Source organism: Peromyscus californicus, unplaced genomic scaffold (assembly GCF_007827085.1).
Source record: "Peromyscus californicus insignis strain IS unplaced genomic scaffold, ASM782708v3 Scaffold_4__1_contigs__length_199733344, whole genome shotgun sequence".
Classification (NCBI taxonomy): Eukaryota; Metazoa; Chordata; class Mammalia; order Rodentia; family Cricetidae; genus Peromyscus; species Peromyscus californicus.
Window position 1 is genome coordinate 173,470,926 of NW_026294562.1, and position 27,968 is coordinate 173,498,893.

Sequence of the window (27,968 nt, forward strand, 5' to 3'; positions counted from 1 at the left end):
TGGCACTAGAGAAGCTTTTAGAATTCTTATGAGAAGGAACAGTGGGAAGGTAGGTAGGGAGATAGGTGCTGGATGTTCTGTCTAGATTAGGACCCCCAAAGAGACCACTGGAGACCAAAGATGTCCAGAATGCAATACCAAGGTTTATTTGACCCAGCGCACATGCGTGCATAGTTCTAGCTAGCAGGGAACCCTCATCCACCACGCCCAACGCCGAGAGGCAGGGAGGAGAGTTCCTCTTTCTTGAGGAAGTTAGTTTTTATAGGCAAAACCCACAAAATTCCTTAGAGGGGAGGGGGTTAGTACGGGTCCATCCTTGATTGGTCCAGTTTTTCCTGGGCCTGGACTTTGTCTTATTTCAGCTTATCTGTTTGCCCTGTCAGGAGTTTTACAACCCATCTCCAGTGTCTGGTCATGTTATCTCCAGAGAGGGGCATCTCGTGGTTAATTGGTCACCACCAGACATCCTGACTTTGTTCTTTTGAAAACACTTGACTTCACCCTCTCCAGGAAGGGGGAACTCATTCAGTTCTGTTTATTTTTAAGATATTTGTTCCCTCAGCTCCTTTGGGTTTCTGGGGGGACTGTGTCTGGGACTTTGGTGGGGGTCTTTCACTAGTAGACATACTCTGCTCTCCATCCTGGAGAGTGCTGAAAGTCTCAGGAAAATGTAGCGGAATTCAGCTACTAAGACAAAAGCTACTACCTGGGAAGTCAAGGAGTTTTCCAGAGGTGAATCCATGGCTTAAGGAGTCTTGGTGATATTTTAGCTTTTGTATGTACATTAGCCTGTTCCTGCAATGATTTTCTTGTATGCTATGTATGCCCCCAAGAACTTTTAATGGTGTATTTTACCTGAAATACTTCTCAAGCATCCTAGGCCATACAGCAAACAGTCTCCTGAATTAAGGTAAACACCCTTCTGGAGATACTGCCTAGGAGACAGGTGAGGCTAGGTGCATAGCTTTGTTTCTTTTGAAAGCTCAGACCCTCCTTCCTCTCACAGGAAGTGGCATTCCAGAACAATTGACCCAGAACAAAAGGGTTTTTTGCATACCAGGTGAAGGGACAGAATGGGGCAGGTTTCCCAGCTTGGAGCAGTGTGGCCCAGCCAGAGGAGAAAGCAGCAAGGCAGAGGTTCTGAAGATTGTAGGTGGACTGAGTTGGGTCAGGAGAGTAGAAGAGGAAGGGAAGAAGACAGATGGAGGAACAGACGGAGTTAAGATGAGGTCAAGATGGGAAGAGCTTAGTTAGGACTAGGAAAATGAGAGGACAGGAAGAGAAGGGATAGAGAGGAGCTGAGTATGAGAACAGAACAGAAGCCATGTAGAGAAAGAACTGACTCAGAAAAATAAAGTGAATGAACTAAGAGATTCGAATACATGGATTAATTTAGTGTCATCAAAGATTAGATTATCAGCTGGTTGTAGATTCTTCCTGGACTCTGGGAGAGGGCTATCAAGGGGCTGGACACTCCATTGTCTGCATTAGAAGAGCAGCATTTGCTTGCGTAGAGCCTGTGAATCTCATAAGTCCAAAGCTGAGATGGTTCTCAGAAAAGCTGGGACAGGGCCCTCAGGGAAGGGTATGTGAGAGATGGTCAAGAGAAACCACAGAGTTCAAATTTGAGTTCTTCCCTGATGAGACCCAGACAACACTGAGGCATGTGATCCAGTGAGAGGAAGGACCCATCGCTAACATCACCTTGTGAGGTCTGGGCCCTTCATTGTAACCAGGAAGAAAATACGGAGATACTGCAACAAACTACATGGGTGATCCTTTGTCACTGGTCCACAATAATGCTGACATACATGAGGGGTAAGTGATGTTGATGGTTTTGGGTCTTTGATAACAGTAATTTCTTGGTTTGAAATAATTTTGGAAGGTCTGTGACTGGAATCTGATTCTTATAGAGTCAAGAATGACCTTCAGAGTCCTGAACTTGTATCTGTTCATTTTCACATTCACTTGATGCAGATATGAATGTGAAATCCAAGTTGATATGTAAGCACGGAATGTATTCTATCAACCGAGCCCATCTCCAGAAGGTTTTGCCCTTGAATGTGTATGTAGCTCTGTAGATGTCAGTGTTGTCAGAATGGCTGGCTCTATTTCAGTTTCTCTCCTTCTTCCTCTTTCCTGAGGATGACTCAACACATCCTTCCAGGTTCTTCATCTGTCATCACTTCTTTTGTCAAAATGTCAAGGTAAGACACAATCTCCTGCCATAGAGAATGAAGGTTCTCTTCCAAGACACAGACATAGATTCAGGTTGACCCTGGTGTGTATACATTAGCTCTCCAGATTTATGCTAGTTTGTGGTTTACAATTGAATGATGACTAACAAAGTTGGTAAAATAAGGGTTGGACTATGGGAAAGGTTTTAATTTAATTTAAAGTTTGGGGCATTGGATAGAATAAATGCCTTTTATTTGATAGAACAGGATGAGTTATTTTTTAAGGGAGGAGAGCAGAGTGCTAACTATGGAATATTCCTTCTAAAATTGAAGTTTAAATGCCATTATAACTGCATTAAGAAGTGAGATGTGATTAGCCGGGCGGTGGTGGCGCACGCCTTTAATCCCAGCACTCGGGAGGCAGAGCCAGGCGGATCTCTGTGAGTTCAAGGCCAGCCTGGACTACCAAGTGAGTTCCAGGAAAGGCGCAAAGCTACACAGAGAAACCCTGTCTCGAAAAACCAACAAAAAACAAAAAACAAAAAAAAGAAGTGAGATGTGAACTGGGGAGGTGGTTCAATAGTTAAGTAAGAGCATTTGCTGTTTCTTGAGAGGACCTGGGTTCAGTTCCCAGTACCTACATGATGGCTCACAGCCATCTAAAACTCTAATTTTGAGAGCATACAGTGACCTCTTCTAACCTCTTGGGCACCAGGCATGCATGTACTAAACATATATATGTTCAGATGAAACATTCATACTCATAAAATCAAAATTAAAAAAGAATAAAATGACAACATGCAGCTCTACAGCTTCATAATGCCTATTCTACATGAATAGATGTTCGCTGAGATGTATAGAGTGTAGATCTGATCAATTTCTTTGTGTTATGTCTTATAATACAAATTAATTTTATAAAGCAACAAAAGAAGAAATAAGATGCTTAAAATTTGTTTCAGGCTTTGCCTTTACATTATGTTTTGGTTGTGGAATGTTCCTTATGAACTTACTTATTTGATCAGTTGGTCTTTAGTTGGAAATCATTTTTTGGGGAGTTGTAGAGTACTTGAAGGGAAGGGTGACCAGTGGTAGCAAGTTATTTAGATTGGGCTAAATAGCCAGGCTCTGTCTCTCTCTCTCTCTCCCATATGGATTTCTTTTTTGATACTGATATGTGATCCTTCCCATGTCAAAGCTGGGACCCAAACTAACAAAGAATTTCAAACAGTGAACTAAAATGTGAGTTTAATCATATAACAACCTTCCCCTGACACTGATTTTCTGCAGTAGTTGCTTTGTCACTGTGGTAAAATATCTGTACAAAAGCAAGTGTGAGGAAGGATTTATTTATTTGGGGTCAGTTTCAAGGCAGGAAGGCAGGGCAGCTGAGCCACATGTCATGGCCACACCTTTAATCTCAGTATTCAGGAAGCAAAGACAGGAGGTTCTCTGAGTTTGAGGCGAGCCTGGTCTACAGAGTGAGTTCCAGAACAGCCAGAGCTGCACAGAGAAACCCTGTCTTGAAAAACCAATCAATACACACACACACACACACACACACACACACACACACACACACACACACACACACACTCCTTCAGGAACACACAAAAGCATACACATGCACATTCACATAAGAAATATCCCTTTACATATGCAGTGCACACACAGGCCCATGCCTGAGTAAATAAACAGAGAAAACTGAGCTGACAAGTGCACACTCACCCCCAGAAATCAAGTTGCATTACTCCCAATGTTCTTTTGTCCTGTGTTCTGTTTCATTGTTCTTGGTAGCATCTATGGACTAGACAGTGAGCAGGTCATCAGCAGCCCAAGCAGGAAGTATGGCTGCTCACACTCCTGGACAATGACAAGATAGGAGGCGGGAACAGTTGAAGTTGCTCAACTGGTTGGACAGGCAGGTTTGGCATAAAAGGTTCTGATGGAGTGTGCAGTGGAATATACAGTCATCAGACCATGACCATGGAGCCCAGTGTCCTGCTCATCCTCACTCTTCTCATCAGCTTTTTGCTACTCCTGGTCAGGGGCCACACGAAAGCCTGTGGCCACCTACCTCCAGGACCGCGTCCCCTGCCCCTCTTGGGGAACCTCCTGCAGATGGACAGAAGAGGCCTTCTCAACTCCTTTATGCAGGTGAGACATGCACAGGGCCTGTGCCTTATGGGTTTAGACCCATATTTGCTCCTGGAGATCACTCAGAGAGAGGAGCAAGGGACTTCTTCTAGGCTGTAGGTTCAGGTGGGAAGGTCACTGGATGAAAGCTGAGATGCTGATTGGTGATGGATGGTGTCCAGATCAATAGGAGAGTCCTCCTTAGGTTTGAATTGTGTGGGTCACTGTGCTTGGAATGTGAAAAGTGTCGGGGTGTCAAGGTGTGTGCCAAGGGTTTACAATTTTCCGCTTTGATGCTTCTTTGTTCCCAAAGAGAAAGAAAGATGTCAGAGGCATCAACAGATAAAGTTTGCTTCTGCCAGCACAAGGGATTAGCCTGCCTTGTTCCTGAACAAAGGGGAGGAGAGGCATGTCATGAGGTGGGGTAGGTAGGGAGTGCTTATTAGTTAAAACACCATGGACCATCCAAGCAACTAACCCAGACACCATCTTTCCCAGTCTTCAGAGGGGAGATTTCATGTTCAATTACCACTTGTTTATTAATAATCATTTATCATCCTTGGCCTCACTTCCCATTTAGAGAGCTTATTTAGTGGCAACAATCCCAACTTCCTGCTCCCCTTTGGTTTTTAACAGAACACCCATCTGGATCATTGGATCATTGGTGTAGTCCTTTACTTTCATTTGACTTTTGAGACAATCTCATGATCCTCCAAGTTTCATAAAATATCTTTGATCTTATCTGTGTGTTGATAACTCATTGTTGCTTAAGATTCAATGTTGTGACCTGGCCTAAAAACATAAATAGGTCAATATCAAACATGTGTAGAGCTTTTCCTTAGCATGATCCCCTAAACAACACTGGAAACTGGCCGTTTTCATAGGCTTTCATTTCTGTTAGCTGCATTGCAATCTAGAGTGAGTTAAAGGTTATGAGAGGACGATGTGGATTATGTGCAAACACTGCACCATTCTCTTCAAGGGCTTTCAGCCCTTGAGGGTTGTGACATTCCTGGGATCAGTTCCCTGTAGATGCCCAGATGGTTGCATTGTCAGGTATTTTCCAACTGTGTGTGCTGTAGTCATGACTCACATTCAGGTCCACCACCAGGTGACTATCACTTTCCCTTCCCATGTAACCCAGTGGGTAGGTCAGGACCATTCTCTAGAACATTGTGAGAAGGCATTGGACAGGTTGTCACTGAGTTACAGGAAGCATGGTTCAGTTGGCCAGACTATAGGGTAAGGTCATGGAACTACATGAATTGTTGCATCCATATCTCTATCTGTTTTGTTTTGTTTTTTTGAGACAGAATTATATGTAGCCAAGGTGGCTTCTAATCAGATGTGTAGCCAAGGATGACTAATGACTCTCTGGCCTCTACCTCTACAGTGCTAGGATTATAAACATGAGTTGCCCTTCCTCCCTACTCTACAGTACTGCTGTACTGATCAGGAAGTCCAACCAATCAGTGCAGACTATGTGGTGAATTAACCCTTCAACTCTTAGGTCCCTAGAAGGGGAAGGGTGGCCAGAGGAGGAGGTGTCTATTCACCAATCTTTGCCTGAGTGTTTTCACAGTGTAACAACAATGCTTGTGTTAACTAACCACAACTCTTGTGCTTGTTAGCTTCGAGAAAAATATGGAGATGTGTTCACAGTGCACCTGGGACCAAGGCCTGTGGTCATGCTGTGTGGGACAAAGGCCATAAGGGAGGCTCTGGTGGACCAAGCTGAGGCTTTCTCTGGCCGGGGGACAGTTGCTGTGGTTGAGCCAATTCTACAGGGATATGGTGAGATATGGGACAGTGTGGAGTGGAGGATGTGGTCCAGGAAGGTGGAGCCCGAGCTGTGTTGAAGGACTCAGTTTCTCCAACCTTCCAGTGTAACCTACTCATGCTTCCCCTACTTTCTTAGGTGTGATCTTTGCCAATGGAGAACGCTGGAAGGCCCTTAGGCGATTCTCTGTGGCCACCATGAAGGACTTTGGGATGGGGAAGCGAAGTGTGGAGGAGCGGATAAAGGAGGAGGCCCGATGTCTGGTGGAGGAGCTGCAGAAATCCCAGGGTGAGTCTCTGAGAATGGGCATAAAGGAAGATGACGATACAGAGACCTGAGTGCACAACCAAAGAAAGAGAAACAGACATATAAGGGTAAATAAAAAGGGAAACAGACTGACAGACACACACACACACACACACACACACACACACACACACACACACACAGACAGAGACAGAGAAAGAGACAGAGACAGAGAGTATGGGGAGGGTGAGATATGGACAGAGGTGGAAAGAGAGAGAAATACAAGGGCAGGGAAGAAACATGAGGTGTATTGTGCCCAATATGACTCAGAAACATATACTGACCGTAGTGGTTATGTTTCTTCAGAAAATCAATCTGTGAATTAATTGTGTATGTCAATTGGTTATGTGGTGCATACTCTTTTTCTTAGAACTCAGATGGTCATGAGTTCAAGGCTAGTCCTATCTACATTGTGATTGCCCTGCCTTTGATGTGACTGTGGCTGAGTGTAGGTTGCTTCTAGCATCACATTCAGAGGGCATAATCATAATTATACATGTTTATAATCTCAGCACTTCAGAGGTGGAGACAGGAGGCTGAGATTTCCAAAGCCATCTTTTAGTGAACATGGAGTTCAAGGTCACTTCGGCTTAATTTTTCTTGTCACCCCCCCCCCATGTTCTTATCAAAGACAAATACAGACTCTAGCTAAATGAGAAGGATGGAAGCAGGAAGAACTGCAGACATGTTCTGTTATGCCCAGACCATGAGGACCCCAAAAAGACCACCACAGAGACCAGAGACCAAATCCCATATATAAAAACAAAGCAGCCTTTATTCTCAAGCTTGGAACTTGGGCTTTCTGTCTGATGCAGCAGTGAGAGCAGAGAGCCCCAAGCCCAGGTAGAGTGGGTTTTTTTTTTTATCATAGAAGAGGTTGGGGTGAGGAGACCCTGATTGGCTGACATTTGTCTAGGGGTATAGGAATTGTTTGGAATGTCAGAACTTTCCTCTTAGATGCAGGCCCCAATGGGGAGGGTCAGCTTATGGCTTTTCCTGGGTCGAGGTGTTGCCTGCCTGAAGCTGTGTCTCGGCCTCTAAGCCTGTCATGGCAGCTGTGTAGTCAAACTGTTTTGGGCTGCCACACACAATTCTAAGCAGGGAACTGTGTTTTCTTCTTTGTGGTTGTGCTGGTGAGCAGCAGTGAGCACAGAGGCTGATGGGAGTTTGACTCTGGGTGAACTCAGAGGCACTTCTGGGGACTTGAGGGGTCTTTACATCAAGGGCGTATTGGTGACATGACTGTTGTTTGTACCTCCATTTCTATACACGGAACATTTGCCGTCCCTTATTGACCTTTCTCTGGAGATCTGAGAGGTCAGGGCAGAGGCAGGAGGGAAGAAAGGTGCAGAGGCTGGGAAGATTGACTGGAGAACGCAGTCAGAGAAGGAGGGACCCAAAGGAGGAGAAGTGAGCTCTAAGGCTGAGAGTGAAGGGGATGAGCCCCAGGGAGGGATCTATATCGCTATCTGGGTGCTATCCAGGGTGTAGCTGCAGTTTTCTCTCCGGTTCCGCCAAACCCCGGCAGTCCAACAGCCCACTTATAAAATAAACACACAGATGCTTATATTATTTAAACTGTTTGGCCTAATGGCTCAGGCTTCTAGCTATCTAGTTCTCACATCTTAGATTAATCCATTTTTATAAGTGGATTGTCATGTGGCTTGTGGCTTACCAACATCTTCACATGCTTCTTGCCATGGCGGCGGCTGGCAGTGTCTCTCTCTGCCTTCCTGTTCTCTCAATTCTCCTCTCTGTTAGTCCTGCCTATACTTCCTACCTGGCAACTGGCCAATCAGTGTTTTATTTATTGACCAATCAGCAACACATTTGACATACAGACCATCCCACAGCACTTCCCCTTTTCTTTCTTTTTTTTTTTTAAAGGAAGGTTTTAACTTTTACACATCTCCAAAGCCAGCTTGGTATATTTGGGAATTTGGGCATAGCTTCTCTTACTACTTCCTGCTTGAGGGGGGTGCTGTATCTTATGGGGACACAAAGAAAATTTTAGGATTATAGAGTAGTCCATGAGACTGTATTGTCTGAGCCAGTTGCCTTGAAACAGTTCTGGATGTTGGATCATCTGAGCCTTGGTGTCATCAGAGACCTTTCAGGGGGTCTTAGCTGGTCAAACCTGATGTATCTTAATCTGGAACAAATCCATAACCTCTGGCTTTCTGTGGAAACAAAAGCAGAGCCTCCTTTCCAAAGCAACATATCCTTTCATCCAAATTTTGAAGTCAAGGTACCTTTAAAATATACATTTTGGCCTAACTCAACAGCTTTTGCAATCAAATATTTTTCTTCAGTTATGAATATCAAAGAGAACATAATCCAGATTCTCTGTGTGGTAGCCATCTTACGTGGCTTATTTTTTATATTACCTTGAGCCTATTGTTTAAATTGCAGCATTTTAAGACTGAAATGGTGCTGTGGCTGCTGGCTCCGCCCACTTCAGCTTCCCAACATGGCGGTACATTTTCCACCAGCTCTGGGGGCCATCAACTCTCAGAAATAGTGGGTCTATGCTTCTATCAAAGCAGTGTGTAGCCCAGAAACCTCTTTTTGTTTTGTACTAGCAAAGGCTAAATCCACCACGCAGCTTAATGTGCCACTTGTAGAGGCCTCATTCCTGCCATACTGCAGGTCGAGCACACATGCCAGCAACCCCCCATAGTAGCTCAAACACACAGGCTGTCACTAACTTGAGAGAAACAACTAGGAACTGTTATTAGCTCTGTTTTAGAATCTTTTTTCTCAGGTTTTAGGTGGAAACTCTTGCCAACACGTTGGGCGCCATTTGTAGCTAGAGTTTTCCTGCCTGGCCCACAGTCAGGACAAATCTCTGTCACCTGCCAAGTCCCACAGCCGCTCAGACCCAACCAAGTAAACACAGAGACATATTATTTAAACTGTTTGGCCTAATGGCTCAGGCTTCTAGCTATCTAGTTCTTACATCTTAGATTAATCCATTTCTATAAATCTATACCTTGTCATGTGGCTCGTGGCTTACCAACATCTTTACATGCTGCTTGTCATGGCGGCGGCTGGCAGTGTCTCTCTCCACCTTCCTGTTCTCTCAATTCTCCTCTCTGTTAGTCCTGCCTATACTTCCTGCCTGGCCACTGGCCAATCAATGTTTTATTTATTGACCAGTCAAAGCACACATTTGACATACAGACCATCCCACAGCACCAGGAAGCCCAGGACTTGAAGGGAAATCCGCAGCCTCAGCACACTGAACTTTTTTATCTGAGGAGGTTAGGGGAAAACACACACACATTCTTGATGGTTTCCTTTCTTCTTCTCCTTCTCCCTCTTCTTCTCCCCCTCCTCTTTCTCCTCTTCCTCTTCCTCCTTCTTCTTCATCTTCATCTTCTTCTTTGCCTCTACAGATTTTATTCCCCCAACAAAGTCTTTTAGGCAATACTGACTTCATAATGTGGTTACATTTCATTATTCAAGTGAATGATTATAATGAGTATATGTAAAAACATTTTTTATCTCCCTTACATGAATAAAAAGAGAATCACCCGAATAACTCACATATATTACATCTAAGAAACTTGTTACAGGTTAATAGGCTATTAGCAAGCAAGGACCATTTGTTCTCAGCTAACTCTTTTGTTGGCAGGCTTCACATTGCTGTTACAAAGAAAGAATCAACCACTTTATTATCTATATTGAAAGATAATCTTATAAGGAATTTTAAAGGAGTTGTAAATCAAATCTAAACTTTTTTACATAAAAACCAGCAGTCAGCTGAACTATGAATCCTGAGTGTACATACCCATTTATAAATAGTTTCTTATATCAGAAAATTGAGGTCAGGAGTGGGTGAAAAGAATTAGTCATCACCTTTGATCACCAACCAGACCTAGCCAGGAAAGTACTTCAGCTAGCAACAATCAGACTGCTCTGTATTTTTTATATTAGCATAATGAATCTATAACTCAGCTGTGTATCCTTGTGAACTTTAGATTGTTTTCTGAGGTTTTTCATCTTAAAACTATTCTCAGAGCATTTGGTCTAACTTGAAGTTATTAAGAAACTTTGTTTGAGCTAAAGGTGGACACAGAAAACTGTTACTGTATCTTTCAGCATTAAGAGAATTAGAGCCAGCCTAGATCCTGGTGACTCAATTGTTTTCCTTAATCATTATCCTGAACTGTGATCTAAAGCAGTCCTTAGGTAGAACTGATAGGCCTTAGCTGTAAAACTCATAAGCCCTAACTGTGTAATATTTCCTTGTATTTATTTTTATTCATCAAAACTCTATATAAACTATCATTATTATTATTATCAATTTGAGAGTACAGTTTAGGTAGGAATCATTTTCATGACAATCCACAGATAAAAATGCCCAGTAGAATGAGATGTTTCCATGGGATATAGACACTACAATACAGGCATTGTGGATCTCAACACATCTGTTAACACCACACCAGATACCAGAGGAAGACAGCAGTGGGAACATGTAAAGGAGCAGCAGAATCAAAAAACATTCTGAGGTCTGGGGTATTGTGGCCCTGCCTAACCAAGATTGACCTATCAGAGAGTTTTCTCCTGGTGGGCTGACACCTTGGACTCCAATTGCCACCTGGTGCTCCTCTGGCACAGATCTCCTCTCGTAGATTTACATGGGATCAGACCACAGTCAAGCCAGCCCCAGGGTGAGGGGCAATGGTGGCCCAATATTGTTGGACAGACAACAGTCCTCCAACCAGCAGGGTCCATGACTGAACCTGACATAAGAAGGTTCCAGGCAGCAGGTGCTGATGGCTTCTGGAACACCACAGAGCCCAGAAGTCAAAGAAAGAATGGCAGATTGGCATGCAGTGTTCAGGGACTGGAAATTCATACAGGCATTCCCTGAATCCTTCTCTGCACCATTCCTGCCAGTGGGAGTTAGGTATCAGCTCAGAGCCAAATGTTGTCCTGGGAGGAGGTACAGGGTGGAGACTGAATATATACACTCTTCTCTCCATCCTAGTATCCTAGTCCCAACAATGATAGCTAAGTTGCCTTGGTGAAGGTAGCTTTCCTTTCCATGTATATGAATAGCATTCCATATTCTCTACCATATTGAGGGAAGTTAACTAAAATGATGTATACATTTCTAAGTGAAGGGCCTAGACTCATATGTATTTCATATGTGCAAATGTGGTAGCCACTGTTGCTGTTCTTAGAGTACTGAGTGGTGGGGGCAGCCTCACAGAGCTGGGGCTGAAGCCAAATGTTCCCCGGTTCTTTATCCTCTGCCTCCTGTCCTGCATTCTCCTCCTTCAGGAACCCCCATGGACCCCACCTTCCTCTTCCAGTGCATCACAGCCAACATCATCTGCTCCATTGTCTTTGGAGAGCGCTTTGACTACAAAGACTGCCAGTTCCTTCACCTCCTGGACCTGATCTATCAGACCTTCTCACTATACAGCTCATTCTCCAGCCAGGTCAGTGGGTGGGATAAGAGGAGCATTCAGGACAGAGGGTAGAGGGGGCTGCTCTGTGAGCAAAGGAGTGAGTGTTTTAGGGCAGGAAGAAAAGCGGAGACAACATGGAGAGGCGAGGAGTTTGAGAGCAGGATGAAAAGAAGGATGGGGAGCAGGGCAGAGACCTGAATGCAGAAATAGAGAGCCATACACACATGCAGAAAATGGTGATGTTGGTGATGTAGCTGTAGCTCAGAGGGTAGAGGACTTGGTTTTCATGCCTGAGGCCCAGGCTGTATATCCTGGGCATTGTGGTACACAACCCATGCAATTCCTGCACATGAAGTCAGGGGGATGAGAAATTCAGGGTGATCTTTAGCTACATAATGAGTTTAAGGCCAGTCTGGCATGCATGAGACCCTGTGTCCATAAACCAAAACTCTTAAATTAAAAGAAACAATGACAATTCAGCTCAGGGTATTGGGAGAGAAAGCAGAGGAGAGAAAAGGGAGATACAGAGAAGGGAATGGTTTATTGCAGCCTAGGAGAACAAGCTCCAAGGCTGAACACAGGGCTTGCAAGGAATCCATAGAGTTGCACAGCTAAGACTTTTTTTTTATTGGAGGGATTTTTAAGGAATAGGGAAAAAACTCAAATCCATGTTAAAGCTTACTTTCATTGTTCTCTCACACTGAATCTCTTTTTCTTTGTTCTACATAACTAAATATACCCAACATAAATCTTCAGGTAATACAAAAGTTACATTTGAAGGTCACATTTTATTTGATACGAAATAGAGTCATCCCTACAACAACACACTTATTGTAAATCTTAGCTTTCTAATTGGTGTGGTTATAATCTGCAGCTGCAGCATAAAGAAAGAACTGGTCATTGTTATCTATTTAGAGAAATAGCCTTATAAAAGATTTTAGAACAGTTATAAACCTAAACTATTGAGGAGTCTAAGAAAAATAAAAAAAATCATCAACTATCCTACATTTCTGAGTGTAAGACAAATTTTAAAGTAACATTTTGTGATTAGGAGGAATGTCAGGCTTTCTTGAAGTCTCTGTACTAAATGCTTTGGTTGGAACTCAGGTTTACCTTAAATCTCCTAATATAAGCCTACTTGACATTTTCCAAGGTACAGTGACATTAAAAGTGTTTTAGTTCTTGAAATATATTTTTCTGTCCTGCTTGTAACTTTAGATCATAAAAAGGAAACTTCTAACTCTTTTTCACCTGTGCAATTTTAGGACTCAACATAAAAACAGTTAGTTGGCTGAACTTTGAGTTTTCAGGTGTATGCCTGTATCATAAAACTGAGATTAGGAATTTGTGCAGAGAGTTAATCACTGGCCTATGATATCAGCCAGACTTAGCAAGAGAGACTGGCATAGTAATTATGTTGCTATGTACCTGTAACCTTGGTTCAACAAATCAGGCAGCTGCTATTTTGTCCTTGTGAATTAGACTGCTTTCCCTGGGAAATGTTTATCTTAAAACCCATTAGCAAGGCACCTGGTCTAATTTGAAGTTACTTTGAAGCCTAAAACCAGCTGATAGTATACAGCTTTCTTAGTAACTGGAAATACAACAATTTTCCAATATCAGCCTGAGCTATGGTATAGAACAGGTCCTAAGTATATGACAGTCCTCGTGGAACAATAGACCTAGTTATGAAAATATCCTAATATTATTTCTATTCACCAAAATTATACAGCTCAAGAAGAAATCAACTTCCTAACAACCCAAAGATATAAATGTGTCCAGTACATGGGATACATTCATGAGATGAACACATTAAAATATAGGCAGTGGAAGACTCCCAATACCATATACAGCAGCAAGCATGCAGGGACACAGAAGAAAATATATTCTGGAGTCTGTTTTCTTGCAAGCCTTGCTTGAGCAAGACAATCCCATCAAAGAGTTGAACTTCTGGTGGGCTGACACCTTGATTATTAATTGCCATCTGCTATTGCTCTGACATGTCTATAGGGTACCAGCAAAGGTTAGAGACAGATTTAGAGACAAAGTTCAAAAGCATGCATGTGTATAGTGTACACATATGAGAGGGGTGTGTGTATGTGTTTTGCCTGTTTCTTCATGAAATCTGGGACCTAGGAGCATGTGGTTGTTTAAATGGAATTGGTCCACATAGGCCAGTGTCTTTGCATGCTTGAGTTCCAGTTGAAGAGGTGTTTGGAAGGATTAGGATTTGTGACCTTATTGGAGGAAATGTGCTGCTAGGGGTGAACTTTGAGGTTTCCAAATTCCATACAAGGCCCATGTTCTCTCTAGTTCTGTCTGTCTGCCTCTATATAATGATGTCATTTCTCAGGCACATGCCTGTCTGCCTGTACATCATGATGTCAGCTCTCAGGCACATGCCTGCCTGACCCGTCCAGCAGGTCAGGTTATTCGAGGGTCTCGAGGAGGGAACCACCTGAAAGCCAATGGGGGCGAGAGAAGAAGGAGACCAGGCACATAAGGAAAGACAGAGTCAGTCTGAGTCGTGTCAAGGTCTCGTTTATTGGCAGTATGTTGCAGCTTATAAGCAGGATTTCAGGCAGGGAGGGGGAGCAGGGAAAGGAGAGTGGAAAATTTTTGAGAAGAAGTCAGGGTGGTCAGGGTGGGTGTTTCTTTGGTCCCAGGCTTTTGCAACTGGCTGATTACAGTTTATGCCAAGTGGTTTATCTAAACGTACATTTTGCAGTTAGGCCAAGGACGCCCTGTTTTTGGAAGACTCCACAAAGCAGAAAAACTCAAGACATAACAGTCCTGGGTCAAAGAGTCCTGAGTCAGTCTCCAACACCTGCCTGCCTGCTGCCATGGTTCCTAATGGACTAACCTTCTGAAACTGTAGGCAAGCTCTCAAAAATGCTTTTATTTGTAAGAATTGCCTTAATCATGGTGTCTCTTCATAGCAATAGAAGAGTGACTAAGTTAGAGCACTGTCCACTTCTTGTGACCAGGTAGATCCAGGCGACCTCCTGGGTCCTTCTTTCTTGCAGGTGTTTGAACTCTTCTCTGGCTTTCTGAAGTACTTTCCTGGTGCCCACAAGCAAATCTTCAAAAACATGCAGGAAGTCCTCGACTACATTGGCCAGAGTGTGGAGAAGCACAGGGCAACCTTGGACCCCAGCAATCCAAGAGACTTCATCGATACCTACCTTCTATGCATGGAGAAGGTAAGTCCTGCATGAATGAGAGAAGTGATGGGTGAGAGTGAAGGCTGGGGATGTGAGCAGAGGAAAAGGGGGGCAGAGGATGGGGAGGAGAGATAGGAAGTGGAGTAGAGGAGATGCAGAAGAATCTAGAAATTGAAGGCTAGAGAAAGGGAGGGGAAAATGAAATAGGAATATAGAAGGCTGTGGAAGAAACACAGGGCAAGGGACAAAAAGCAGAAAAGACCTCAGAGGAAGAAAGAGCCTGGGAGACAAAACATGATAAACTACAGAGAACAAAGTTGAGAGAGAAGGAGACAGAACAAACAGAGCAAGTGACATTATCGAGGACTGAGAAATGCCACGTGGTTTATACAGTGTGAGACAGAAGGACAGTTCCCAGGATGTGTGAGCATCTTCCTGTAAGGACCCAGTCACCCCTGACCCTCCCTCCTCTCTCCTGTCTCAAACCAGGAGAAGTCCAACCCACATACAGAGTTCGATCACCAGAACCTCATGATCTCCGTGCTGTCTCTCTTCTTTGCTGGCACTGAGACCACCAGCACCACGCTCCGCTATGGCTTCCTGCTCATGCTCAAATATCCCCATATTACAGGTGCATTACAGGCTGCCATTTGGGGGATCATCTAGCTCCCTTTTGTCTGTGGAAGTTTGTGTGGATGAGAGAGACATGAGCCTCTTACATCTGGAGCTCTGAAGGCTTTGATCTACTTCAAAACTAGGGCAGTGCTGTGGGTAGTGTGTGAATGAACACTCAGCTGGCCCATTTTCTGTTATCACTTAAAGGTTGATCCATCCATCCATCCACCCTTCCCTCCTTTTTTCCGTCTGTCTTTACATCCATGCATTCACTCATCTTCCTGTCCACCCACCTCTTCTCCCATTTACCCATTCTATTCATTTACCCATCCATCTATTATCCACCCATTCATTTATCCATTTTTCTATCCACCCAGCTACACACCTATTCACCTACAAATGTAGTCATCTGCACATCTTCTCTACATCTATAGATTATTAATCCTTGATTCTTTCATCTCTGCTTCACCCAATGACAAATATTTCATTCATTTATTTCAATTAATCAACTCATGAATTTTATGAGTGAACTGTCTGTCGTTGATACATTGGTTTATTCATATACAAATCTTTTCATTTCTTAAGCCTTCCAACTGTCCTTTGAACTTACCGTTCATGTGTCCATCATTCTTCTATGTATGCATGTAATAACTCACTCATTTACCTCTGATTTACTTATCATTCAATACACCTGCCTGTTTATTCCTATATTTACTCATTCATTCATTCACAAATTCTTTTATTGAACCTAACATTTGCTTGATTATTGGTTAGTTGTGCTCATTGATTTATTTATTACTTCATTATAAATCATTTATTGATTCATTAATTGTTTAATATAAAAAGTAAAAAGTGGAATATTTATATCCAGTTTCTAGTTCGCTCATTTCATTCACTCAGCAGTCTTTCCTTCTATTAACTGACTCATTCATTGCTTTGTTGACTTACACACACTCACATTTTAAAAATTTCAAAATGATTTGCTGTTACTGTGAGTATGTCTGCTCATGTGTGGAGGTAGAAGGATAACTCCGTGTAGTTGAGTCTCTCCTCCACCTTCCCATGTCAACGTTAGGCTGTCAGGATGCAAACCAAGCACATTTACTGATCGAGCTATTTTATCGGCCAACATACTTACCAACGTATTCATATTTTGTATTCAATTCTACATAAACTAATTTACTTCCTTTTATTTCTGAGGATATAGCCTCAGATTCTTAGCCTGGATGTTTAAATTTATTTTACTAATGTACATTTTTTTTTTTTGCCTTCATATATGTCTGTGTGAGGGTGTCACATCCCCTGGACCTGGAGTCACAGAAAGTGTGAGCCACCTTGTCGGTGCTGGGAATTGAACCTGGGTCCTCTGCAAAAGTAGCCAGTGCTCTTATCCACTAAGCCATCTCTCCAGCCCACCGGATTTTTAAACATTAATTCAGTGCAAAGATGTCCATCTGCCTGTCTGTCTGTCTGTCTGTCACTCTTTGTGTGTTTGTATATTTGTGTGTGTGTGTGTATGAGTGATATGCAGTAATACAAAATATAACATTACATTTCAAAAGGAGAAAATTCTTACTATTTCCCTCTCCAGCCTTCACTCCAGATTGATAGATAAAAACAGCCCTTTGCTGTAGATTTTCTGTTTCTCTCTTTTATGAGCAAGGTTGGAGCTTTTGAGAGAGACTCTAATATAGATCTAAGTGTGGCTGGAGAGACAGATGTCTGAGGGAAGCACAGGTGTGCATGCCCAAGAATGCACTGTGTCTTTCTCAGCAGAGTCTCCTTGCTCTGCACTGTTCCTAGGCTATTGGCTGGCAGAAAAACAGGGTCACTGTGCATTGCCTGCATGATAGGGGGGTAGGCATTGTCTATTGTCTCCTTTTTCTGTGCAGAGAAAGTCCAAAAGGAGGTCGATCAGGTGATCGGCTCACACCGCCTACCAACACTTGACGATCGCACCAAAATGCCTTACACTGAGGCTGTCATCAATGAGATTCAGAGATTTTCAGATCTCGCCCCGATTGGTGTTCCACACAAAGTCACCAAAGACACTTTGTTCCGAGGTTACCTGCTCCCCAAGGTGAGACCAGCTGCCATTCCACATCTCTACTCCACGATCACCCTCCATCTTCCTAATCACTAACCTCAGCCTGTTTGTGGTTTCCTAAATTCTGTGTCTTAGGGACTGACAATTTGCAGATGGGAGTCAGGGTATGCTAATATCGTTGTGTCGCATAATGTCTCCTAGAACACTGAAGTGTACCCCATCCTGAGTTCAGCTCTTCATGACCCACGGTACTTTGAACAACCAGACACCTTCAATCCTGACCACTTCCTGGATGCCAATGGGGCTCTGAAGAAAAATGAAGCTTTTATGCCCTTCTCTATAGGTGAGACCCACTTGTGCTTCCTTTCCCAGACCCTAGAGGGCAGGCTCATCCCCCCCTGGACACAGACAGGACCAGGACCATGTTTCTGTCCCAGCTGCTTTGCCTGAACCATCCTGTTTCACTCTGTCTACAGTCCCACGAGGGGAATGCTGAACTAAGGGAGCATCTTGGTCAGGAGGATTTTGGAGAGGTATTTAAAAGCCTCTAAACTCAAGCAAATCCATTTTCTTTCTTATTTCATTGTGAGGGGAAAACCTTTTAAAGTGAGTGAAAACATTTGTCTTTAATCCTGATTAAATGCCTGGAAAAGGAGAACAAAGTGTCTTTACAGAGAACAAAATGTTCTCTAAGTGCAAAACCAGGTTTCTACCTCTGCTCCCAACAATAACAGATTAATTAATAGAGAGGATGGGAGTGCAGATATTCCCATGTCACGATGTTCAAGACGTCTTTAAGGCCAATGCAGTAATTCCCATGTAAAGTCCTCAAAAGACAAGAAGACAGTTTCTCCCCTTTAGAGAGTGTGATGATCAACTTAATCTATCGGTTCCCTTTCAGTTGCACCAAATCCAGCAATAGTTTTGCTTTTCCTGTTAGACTTCTGTTTATTTATTTTTATTTTTTCCCCTTTTATTAAAAATAGATTCCTAGCCGGGTGGTGGTGGCGCACGCCTTTAATCCCAGCACTCGGGAGGCAGAGCCAGGCGGATCTCTGTGAGTTCGAGGCCAGCCTGGACTACCAAGTGAGTTCCAGGAAAGGCGCAAAGCTACACAGAGAAACCCTGTCTCGAAAACCAAAAAAAAAAAAAAAAAAAAAAAAAAAAAAAAAAAAAAAAAAAAAAGAAAAAAAAAGATTCCTTTCTCATACAATATATACTGATTACAGTTTTCCCTGCCTCTACTTCTCCCAGTCTCTCCCCACCAACCCCTCCTCTCCGGATCTACCCCCTTTCTGCCTCTCATTAGAAATAACGGGCTTCTAAGAGATAACAACCAAACATGACAAGATAAAACAAAAACCATCACATCGAAGATGTACAATACAAGCCCACAGAAGGAAAAGAGCCCAAGAGAAGGCACTAGAATCAGAGACCCACCCATTCACACACTCAGGAATCCTATGAAAACACTAAAATGAATTTTGTAATATATGCGCAGAGGACCTGGTGCAGACTCAAACAGGCCTGTCTCAGTCTGTGAGTTCAGATGAGTCTTGCTCAGTTGATTCAGAGGGCCTTGTTCTCCTGGTGTCCTCCATCCCCTCTGGCTCTTATACTCTCTTCCTCCTATCCCTTGAGGTTCCCTGAACTCTGATGGGATGCTTTGGATCAAGACATTCCATTTTGAGCGATGTGTTCCAAGGTTTCTCTCTGTGTGAAACGTCTGGCTGTGGGTCTCTGAATTTATTCCCAACTGCTGCAGGAGGAAGATTCTCTAATAACAGCTGAATGAGGAAGGCATTGATCTATGAGTGTAGCAGAGTATCTTTTGGTGTCTCTTTATTGTTACTTTTTTTTGGACCCATAGCATTTGGTTTTATCCTATGTCTCTTGGCTATGTAGTGTCTGGTTCATGGTCACCCAAGCAGTGTTGCATATTCAAACCAGATATTGGATAGTTACTCCCACAATGTGCCACTGTTGAGCCCTAGCATATCTTGCAGGCAGGACAGCTTTGTTCATCAAAGATTTTGTGGCTGGGTTGGTGTATACATTTCACTTTTGTTAGCCTGCAGAATACCTTCCTATATCAAAGACACAAGAACATGGGGGTGAATGTTCTATACGTGGGCACCAACCAGCTCAATGTCTCCAAGTTCATTGAATTCTGTGGGTGTTCTCTTCAGAAATGGGGCCTCTGCTGTCAGTTTGTGGGGAGCAACCTATTATCTTAGCAACAGCTGTGGGTTGTTCGTGGTTTTCCATGCGACCCCTTTGGCCAGCAACTCAATAGAATGTAACCCAGTCCCGGTACTAGAAGCTTCATTTAGTGACAAGAGATGACCAGTTGGGACTATGTCTCTCTCATTACTTGGAGACTTCATTAGGATCATCTTCACATAGTTTAGGAAGTTTCCACAGCACTAGGTATCCATACCACCACTCAGTGCTCCTCAATGCTAGCGGTTTCTCCCCACATTCTATCCCTCCAACCCACCTCTCTTCCCTACCTGATCCTCGCATCCCTGTCCCCTCTGATGCCCCTAGTCCACCCACGAAATCTATTTTACTTTCCCCTCCCATGGCGATCTACATATCCCTCCTAGTCCCTTCATCTATGCCTAACCTTTCTGGGTCTATGGATTGTAGCTTGGTTATCATGTACTTAATGGCTAATATCCACATATAAGTGAATACATACCTTGTTTATCTGTCTTGGTCTGGGTTTTTCTCACTCAGGATTTTTTCTCGTTCCATCTATTTGCCTGCAAATTTTGTATTGCCATTTTTTAAGCAGTTAGATAATACTCCATTGTATAAATACACCACATTTTCTTTATCCTTCTGTTGAGGGCCATGTAGGTTGGCTCCAACTCCGGCTATTATGAATAGAGCAACAATGAACATGGTTGAGAAAGTGTCCCTACGGTAGAATTAAATGTCCCTTGGGTATATACTCAAGAGTGGTATCGCTGTATCTTAAAGTCAATCGATTCCTAACTTTCTGAGGAACCAGCACACCGATTTCCATAGTGGCTGTATAAGTTTACACTCTCACCAGCAATGGAGGAGTGTTTCCCTTACTCCACATCCTTGAGAGCATATGCTGTTTCTTGTGTTACTAATCCTAGCCATTCTGACAGGTATAAGATGGAATCTCAAAGTCATTTTGATTTATATTTCCCTGATGGCTAGGGTGTTGAACATTTCTTTAAGTGTTTCCTAGCCATTTGAGTTTGCTCTATTGAGAATTCTGTTTCAATCTGTATCCCATTTTTAATTGAATTGTCTGTTTTTTATATCTAATTTCTTAAATTCTTTATATATTTTTGGATATTAGTCCTCTAATGGATGTGGAGTTGTAAAAAATCTTTCCCATTCTGCAGACTGCCACTTTGTCCAAATAATGGTGTCTTTTGCCTTGCAAAAGCTTTTCAGTTATATGAAGTCCCACTTGAAATCTATTTTGTTAGATAGTAAAATGAGTACACTAGCTCATTTCTTAGGTCCATTTGCTTGGTGTTGGTGTTGGTGTGTGTGTTTCTGTCAGGAGCCACAATCATGAGCTGTTGCAGCCTGCAGGATTATGTAGTGAGAATTCAGCCATCATTTACATGGTCAACCCACCAGAATCAAGGATTCTGATGGAGGATTAAACCAAAACACAGGGCATTTCGGAATTATTTCCTTTTGAGTGAATTGGCTGTTTCTTGTTGTAGATTTCTTGTGCAATTACAGCTATCATATCTCTCTATTACCACACATCTTCATGTAATGTGTATAAGTAATCTCATGATTACATCTCATCGTATATATATATGGATGGTCAGGATGATGACTCCTCATTAGCTGTACAATTTTGATATATAGAAAATATATCAGAATATGCTTCATAACTAGGTCAATTGTTCCACAAGACTGTAGACACTTAAAGCTTGCCTTGTTCCTTGTACTCACACTAACAAAAATAACCATCTCTCCTCAGTCTAACACAAATTGCACACATTTGGCTCATTTTTATCTCAGAGCAAGTTCAAACTAGACTAAAGGCCTTTGTAAATAGATTATAAATTTTAAACTTTACAGTTATGCACAAGGTGAGAGTCATAGGTGCCAAGATTACTAACACAAAGCACTATAAGAAAAGCATGCCAATTCCTCTCCAGCCAAATCTGCTGACAATAGACCTATGTCTCAAAGTTTGTCTCATTTGGGCACTATGACCTTCCCTCTTACTCCTGAAACCTTGAAAATGTGTGCTCCCATGGTGAATGGCTCAGCTCCTTATTGCTTCCCCTAGGAATGTGCTCTTGACCAATGAGAGGTAACTCTTGTAATTATTTCTGGTGCTTTGAGCCACTTGTAGAGGAGACATTTTAGGCTAGATGAAAGAAGAAGCTAAGGAATTAGGAACTAGAATAAGAACAGAGAATTAGAGCCAAGAAATTATAGACACGTAGGAAGCGAATTAGAATTAAAAGTCAGAAGAATAAAGAGACATGCACAGGAAGAACGTGGTGTGAGCAAATTCATTCCTTCACCTCAGACTCTTAGTTTTCCTCGCTTATCATAGCATCACCTTTTGAACCCTAAAAAGAAGGCTTTAAGGCTGGTCCTTAAAAGCCTTCCTTATGTTTCCCTGCTTTTGATTTTGCTGGTCTGAATTATTTATTCCCTGTGTTTTCACGTATGTGGTTAATATTTTCAGGTTGGAGTCTTGCTTCCAACACGTTCTTTAGGGCTAGGTTTTTAGATAGTGTTTAAATTTGACTTCATCTTTGAATGTTTTATTTTCTCTATCTATGGTGATTGAAAGTTTTGCTGGTTATAGTAGTCTGGGCTGGCATCTGTGGTCCCTTGGAGTCTGCGACACATCTGTCTGGGCCCTTCTGACTTTTAGAGTCTCCATTGAGAAGTCTAATAGATCTTCCTTTATATGTTACTTGGTCTTTTTCCCTTGCAACTTCTAATATTCTTTCTCTCTTTGTACATTTAGTGTTTTGATTATAATGTGCTAAAGGGAGTTTCTTTTGTGGTCCAATCTGTTTGGTGTTCTCTATGCTTCTTGTACCTTTATAGACATCTCTTTTAGGTTAGGAAAATTTTCTTCTATGATTTTTGCTGAAAATATTTTCTGTTCCTTTGAGCTAGGATTCTCCTCCTTCTTCTATTTCTATTATTCTTCGGTTTGGTCTTTTCACAGTATTCCAGATTCCCTGGATGTTTTTTGTCAAGAGTTTTTTTTAATTGAACACTTTGTTTGACTAATGTATCCATTTCTTCTATCATATCTTCAATGCCAGAGATTCTTCCATCTCTTGTATTTTGGTGGTGAAGCTAGCCTATGTAGTTCCTGTTTGAATTCCTAGATTTCCCATTTCCAGAATTCCCCCATTTTGAGTTTTCGTTACTGATTCTATTTCCATTTTTAGGCCCTGAATAGTTCATTTCCTCCCACTGTTTGTATTTCTTTAGATTTCTTTAAGGGATTTATTCATTCCCTCTTTAAGGATCTCTATCATCTCTGTAAGGCTTTTTTTAAGGTCTTTTTCTTGGGCTTGAGCTGTGTTGGAATATTCAGGGCCAGCTGTGGTAAGGTTGCTGGGTTCTCGTGAAGACATACTGTCCTGGCTGTTCCTGGTTGTGTTTTTGTGCTGGCATCCAGGAATCTCAGATTGGGGTGATTATAGGTCTAGGTGCTGATTTCTGGGTTTGTCTGTGTTGAGTGGGTGTTTTGTTTCTTGGTCTTTGTTTCCTTTCTGGGTTTTAGGTGAGCATAATGTCTGTGTGTTGCCTAGGAGGACATTTTCTGTGGACTTGTTTCTTTGTCTGCCCAACTGGTGTGTTCCCAAGGACTGCCTGCTGGTTTTGGAGGCAAGAATAATGGGATGAGTTGGGGGAAGGTAGGGTGAAGGAGAGGATCTTTGTGATTCATTGGGTATGGGATCAGGGAGGACAGGGAGAGCACAGGAGGCATTCTGCTACAGAGCTGTGGATAAGACTGGGATGTGGGTAGATCAGGAGAAGCAGAAGGAGAGGTGTGGATCATCTGTGAGCTTACCTGCTTCCTTGGCAGGAATGGTCTTTGAATTAGTTAGGGGTGACTTCTGGGGATGATCTGGGGGATCCACAGGAGATATACGAAGAGGGGCAGGGGCAGCAAGTACTTTGTTGCAGAGTTGGGATGAAGGCTGGGGATTGGGTCTTGGGGGACAGAGGAAGAGCTTGGTAGGGTCTTTGGTCCAGGGAGGTATTTATCTGTGAGCACTGGGGAGATGGGGCATGTGCTGGCACAGTTGTCTGTTTGCATTAAATACTCTTTGTCTTGTTCAATTGTAAGAGAAAGGAAAATTACTAACATTTATTTGACCAAGGAAACCATTCATGATGGATAATATCCTGAACCAAAGAAAGCTCAGAGTTACAGCAGCCATCAGAGTCATTCCATGGTTTCTACAGACAATAGGGAGCTGTGCATGGACACACAGCTTGATTGGTGCCGGCTCTACTTTTGCCTTACTTGGCCATGCTGGAATAGTTGGCAGTCTGGGGTGGGTCAACTGCTATGAGAGACTGAGACTTCTACTTCATTTGGAAGATATAATCTCAAGTTAGTATGTAGTTGGTTGCCTGTTGTGTTTTGTTGGTTTGTTATATACAGAAGCTGCCTTTGGCCAAATTTAGTTTAATGGACACTATGAGATATAAACATGGAAAATTTGTGTTCAGGTTTCTTATCTTTTGGAGGCAGAAAGGTTCTAGACATAATTTCTTAGCCTTTAGTTGAGCCCCCACCCATGCTAGGGATGGAACCCAGGGCTGAGTGTGTGTTAAGCAAGTTCTCTTGAATGAGCCCACACTTCCAACCTCTCCTTGATGCATTCTAGAAGATGCTCTCCTGCTAAACCTGTCTACCATCCTCCACTCACTGAGGGATTTTAGGCAAATGTTCTCCCCTTCTCCCACCCTGAGCCATGTCTCAGTTAAGAATTGTCTAGTCTTGAGTGTCCAAGTGACTTCAGTGACCCTGGTCTCAGCCCGGTTCCTGAACTGTCCATATAACAGTCCCAAGTCTAGAAAGGCAGGGATGTGGAGAAAAGGGACAGAGGCAAATAAACAGTACAGTGGTAAGGATGCTGTAACAGATCCCAATAAAGAGAGGCACACAGAGGACACAAGGAAGCTGCAATAGGAGGAGATATGTGGAAGGATTCAGAGAGTGGACATGAGACAGCGAAGAAGTGTGAGGAACCAGAGGTGAAGGGGGAAGACCCAAAGAGAGGAAGAGGAGAGAGAAGGAAGGGTGAGGAACCAGAGGTGAGGGAGTAAGACAGGAAGAGAGGAGGGGGAGAGAAGGAAGGGTGAGGAACCAGAGGTGAAGGGGTAAGACCCAAAGAGAGGAAGAGGAGAGAGAAGGAAGGGTAAGGAACCAGAGGTGAAGGGGTAAGACAGGAAGAGAGGAAGAGGGAGAGAAGGAACGGTGAGGAACCAGAGGTGAGGGAGTAAGACAGAAAGAGAGGAAGAGGGAGAGAAGGAAGGGTGAGGAACCAAAGGTGAAGGGGAAGACAGGAAGAGAGGAGGGGGAGAGAAGGAAGGGCAGGGGACACAACTTAATAGACAAAGGAACACGAGGGAAGACACAGAAGGAACACATGACAAGGTGTCCTTAGACAGAAAGGGGAGGGGCTAAGATGGTATCTAGGGAATTTAGAAAGTCACAAGTAGGTGGAATAAATCAAAAGACTAATAGAGGTGATAGGAACAGGGTCAGGTAGTCCACCAATGGAAGAAAGGAGAAAGAGAGAGAGAGAGAGAGAGAGAGAGAGAGCCAAAGAGACATGAACAGTGTCCAAATCACCAGCTTCAGGCATAAGGACATTGTGTTGAGAGTGAGATCAGCCATTAAAAGCTGCTCTGGAAAAATCTGGGTCACAAAACCAGTTCTGAGAGAACCATCTCAGAGAAATACTCCATGCATTTTTAAGCTCATGTCACCTAAGTTCTGGAAAGGAGGTGCCCAAAGGGATAGGGTGTTTTCTCTAAATACTCCCACACAGGCACAATTTCCCAACAACTGGAGGACACAGGGGTTGCTTGGAAATCCCTCCTACACCAAAGTAAGGGAGAATTTTAGGGCCACAGCAACACCTGGGGAAGGGTTGGGCTTTTAGACTTTTGCCCTAACTTTTTCCAGGACGCCCTCGCACTGGACCATACTTATCATGACTATCAATATACAGGAGGATGTTTGTTTCTTATTCATTTTTCTTTTAGAGACAAGCCACAGACTGTTGCCTAAACTATTCTTGAATTTACAATCATCCCAATTCAACCTTTAGAGGCATGTACCAGAACACCCAGCCTTCTTAGGTGGCAAAAGATGAACGTGTTATCAAGTTTGGCCTACAATTAGCCATTTTAGAAATTTCTTGACACAAAGAAAGACCAGAGTGGAAGGGCTAACCCACATAGCAAGCACGGAGCGTTTCTAGCTCCACCCAGTAATAACTGCTTCTAGCACCTTCAATGGCTCCCTCCTATCCTATACATCACCTGTGCCCTAACAAAAAACTGTAGCATCCATTCCATCAAAGTATGAAATTCTCCTGAGCAGTTACTGTACAACATGCAAAAGGGTTTTTCTGGGCTCACCAAGTAGATCCAACAGTTATGAAATTAATACAGTGCCTAGGCTCCTTATATCTCAGAGAATCCTGTGGGTTCCATAGACTCCTTATCATGTGCTCCTGCCCATTCTTAATTGTATGAACAATTGTGTTCAGGAACTTGCTGAATTTCTTTGGTCTCAAGCTGAAGAAGCAAAGGGAGCAGAGAGAAAGAGAAAAGCTGTGAATGGGGATGAGTGATAGAGAGGACAGAGAAAGGGGAGAGACAGAGGTTTTGCTCCATATCCCATCAACTTCCTGCCTCAATCTCCAAAGTGCTGTACTTCCAGGCATGTGCCTCCATGTCTGGCTCATATAGGACCCTTAACACATACAGTTGTTAATCTAAAAGTCTTTGTAAACGGTACCTTCACCCTCAGGGCAGCCAATGAGATGGGTACCAATCCCTCACATGAGAAAGGAGGGAACACTAAAGATGTTACATTAAACATGTGTACACATACACACTTTGCTCCTACTTAAGTGGGTTCTTACAGTTCTGGAATGAAGGACTCTCATAATCTAACAAAAGCTAGAAATCTGTCAGAAGTGACCATGAGACACCCACCAACAGTTTGTCTTGAATTTTATGACTAATTTGTTGTGTGTATGTTTGCATGCATATACATGTGTGCTATGGTGTGTGTGTGTGTGTGTGTGTGTGTGTGTGTGTGTGTGTGTGTGTGTGTGTGTGTGTTTATGTCAAAGGACAGACTATGGGTATTAGTTCTCTCCTTGCAACATATGGGTCCAGGGGTTTGAACTCATGTCCTCAGGGTTGACGGCAGGCTCCTTTCCATGCTAAGAAGTCTCACTGGCCCTTGCACCAATTCTTTAATGTTTTGGAACCTCTTAATATTTTCAAATTGCAGGTTGAAGGTCAAACTCACTCTTAACTCTTTGCAATGGGCCGAGTTGTCTGGGTGTAGGGATGGGACAGTCTGAAGGTTGTATACTGCCTTGGGGCTCACATGGCTCATCCTCTGTGCCCACAGGAAAGCGAATTTGTTTTGGTGAAGGCATTGCCCGCAACGAATTGTTCCTTTTCTTCACCACCATCCTCCAGAACTTCTCTGTGTCCAGTCCCGTGGCTCCTGAGGACATTGACATCAGTCCCAAGGAGATTGGCTTTGGCAAAGTGCCCCCAACATACCAGATCTGCTTCTTGGCCCGCTGACTGGGCTGTGGTGGCCAGGTCTCCCCGCTCCTGTTGAGAATGGCCCCATCTTTCTGCCTCTGAGAAACCTGCTGGAATCCAGGCCCTCAGTCACTGCTCACTTCCTTCCTCCTTCCTGTAGCTTCTGCAAAGCTGGAGATGTGTTCTTCTGCCCTGTGAATGACACTGGAGAAATCAAACAAATGTCTTTCTAGAAGTATGAACAGAGAGACTTCTGGAGGCCACATCTCATACTAAGTCACTCCCAACAGCCATAGTCCCCACATATCAGCTCCCGGTGATCCATGATCTATGCTGATGAACTCTGTATATGGTTGAATTCTTTGTCTCTGGACTTGCCTAATATGTATGGTTCATGTCAACAGAATCACATAGTGTGTGATCTTTTGTGTCTGGTGTCTTTTACTTCACACAGTATTATCTAGGTTCCTGAACTTTGCAGGCCACAGTCACATACATTCATGTTCTTTTATCATG

General features: G+C 43.1%; 1 protein-coding gene across 1 annotated transcript; it reads left to right on the forward strand.

Annotated features, from left to right (window-relative positions):
- Positions 1 to 27,880, forward strand: LOC128094649 (cytochrome P450 2B1-like). Its single transcript, XM_052713124.1, has 10 exons — positions 1 to 2,207; positions 3,972 to 4,331; positions 5,942 to 6,104; positions 6,229 to 6,378; positions 11,689 to 11,849; positions 14,846 to 15,022; positions 15,473 to 15,614; positions 17,491 to 17,678; positions 17,847 to 17,988; positions 27,310 to 27,880. The coding sequence occupies exons 2-10, from the start codon at positions 4,155 to 4,157 to the stop codon at positions 27,489 to 27,491; spliced, it is 1,482 nt and encodes a 493-aa protein (XP_052569084.1). The 5' UTR covers positions 1 to 2,207; positions 3,972 to 4,154; the 3' UTR covers positions 27,492 to 27,880.
- Positions 27,881 to 27,968: the final 88 nt, after the last annotated feature.

What these genes read in the sequence shown, in the direction of transcription:
- LOC128094649 (XM_052713124.1), top strand. Translation starts at nt 4,155, where the DNA reads ATGACCATGGAGCCCAGTGTCCTGCTCATCCTCACTCTTCTCATCAGC. An exon ending in GGAGCTGCAGAAATCCCAGG is followed by an intron (nt 6,379 to 11,688) that starts GTGAGTCTCTGA and finishes CTCCTCCTTCAG; the next exon opens with GAACCCCCATGGACCCCACC. An exon ending in ACCTTCTATGCATGGAGAAG is followed by an intron (nt 15,023 to 15,472) that starts GTAAGTCCTGCA and finishes GTCTCAAACCAG; the next exon opens with GAGAAGTCCAACCCACATAC.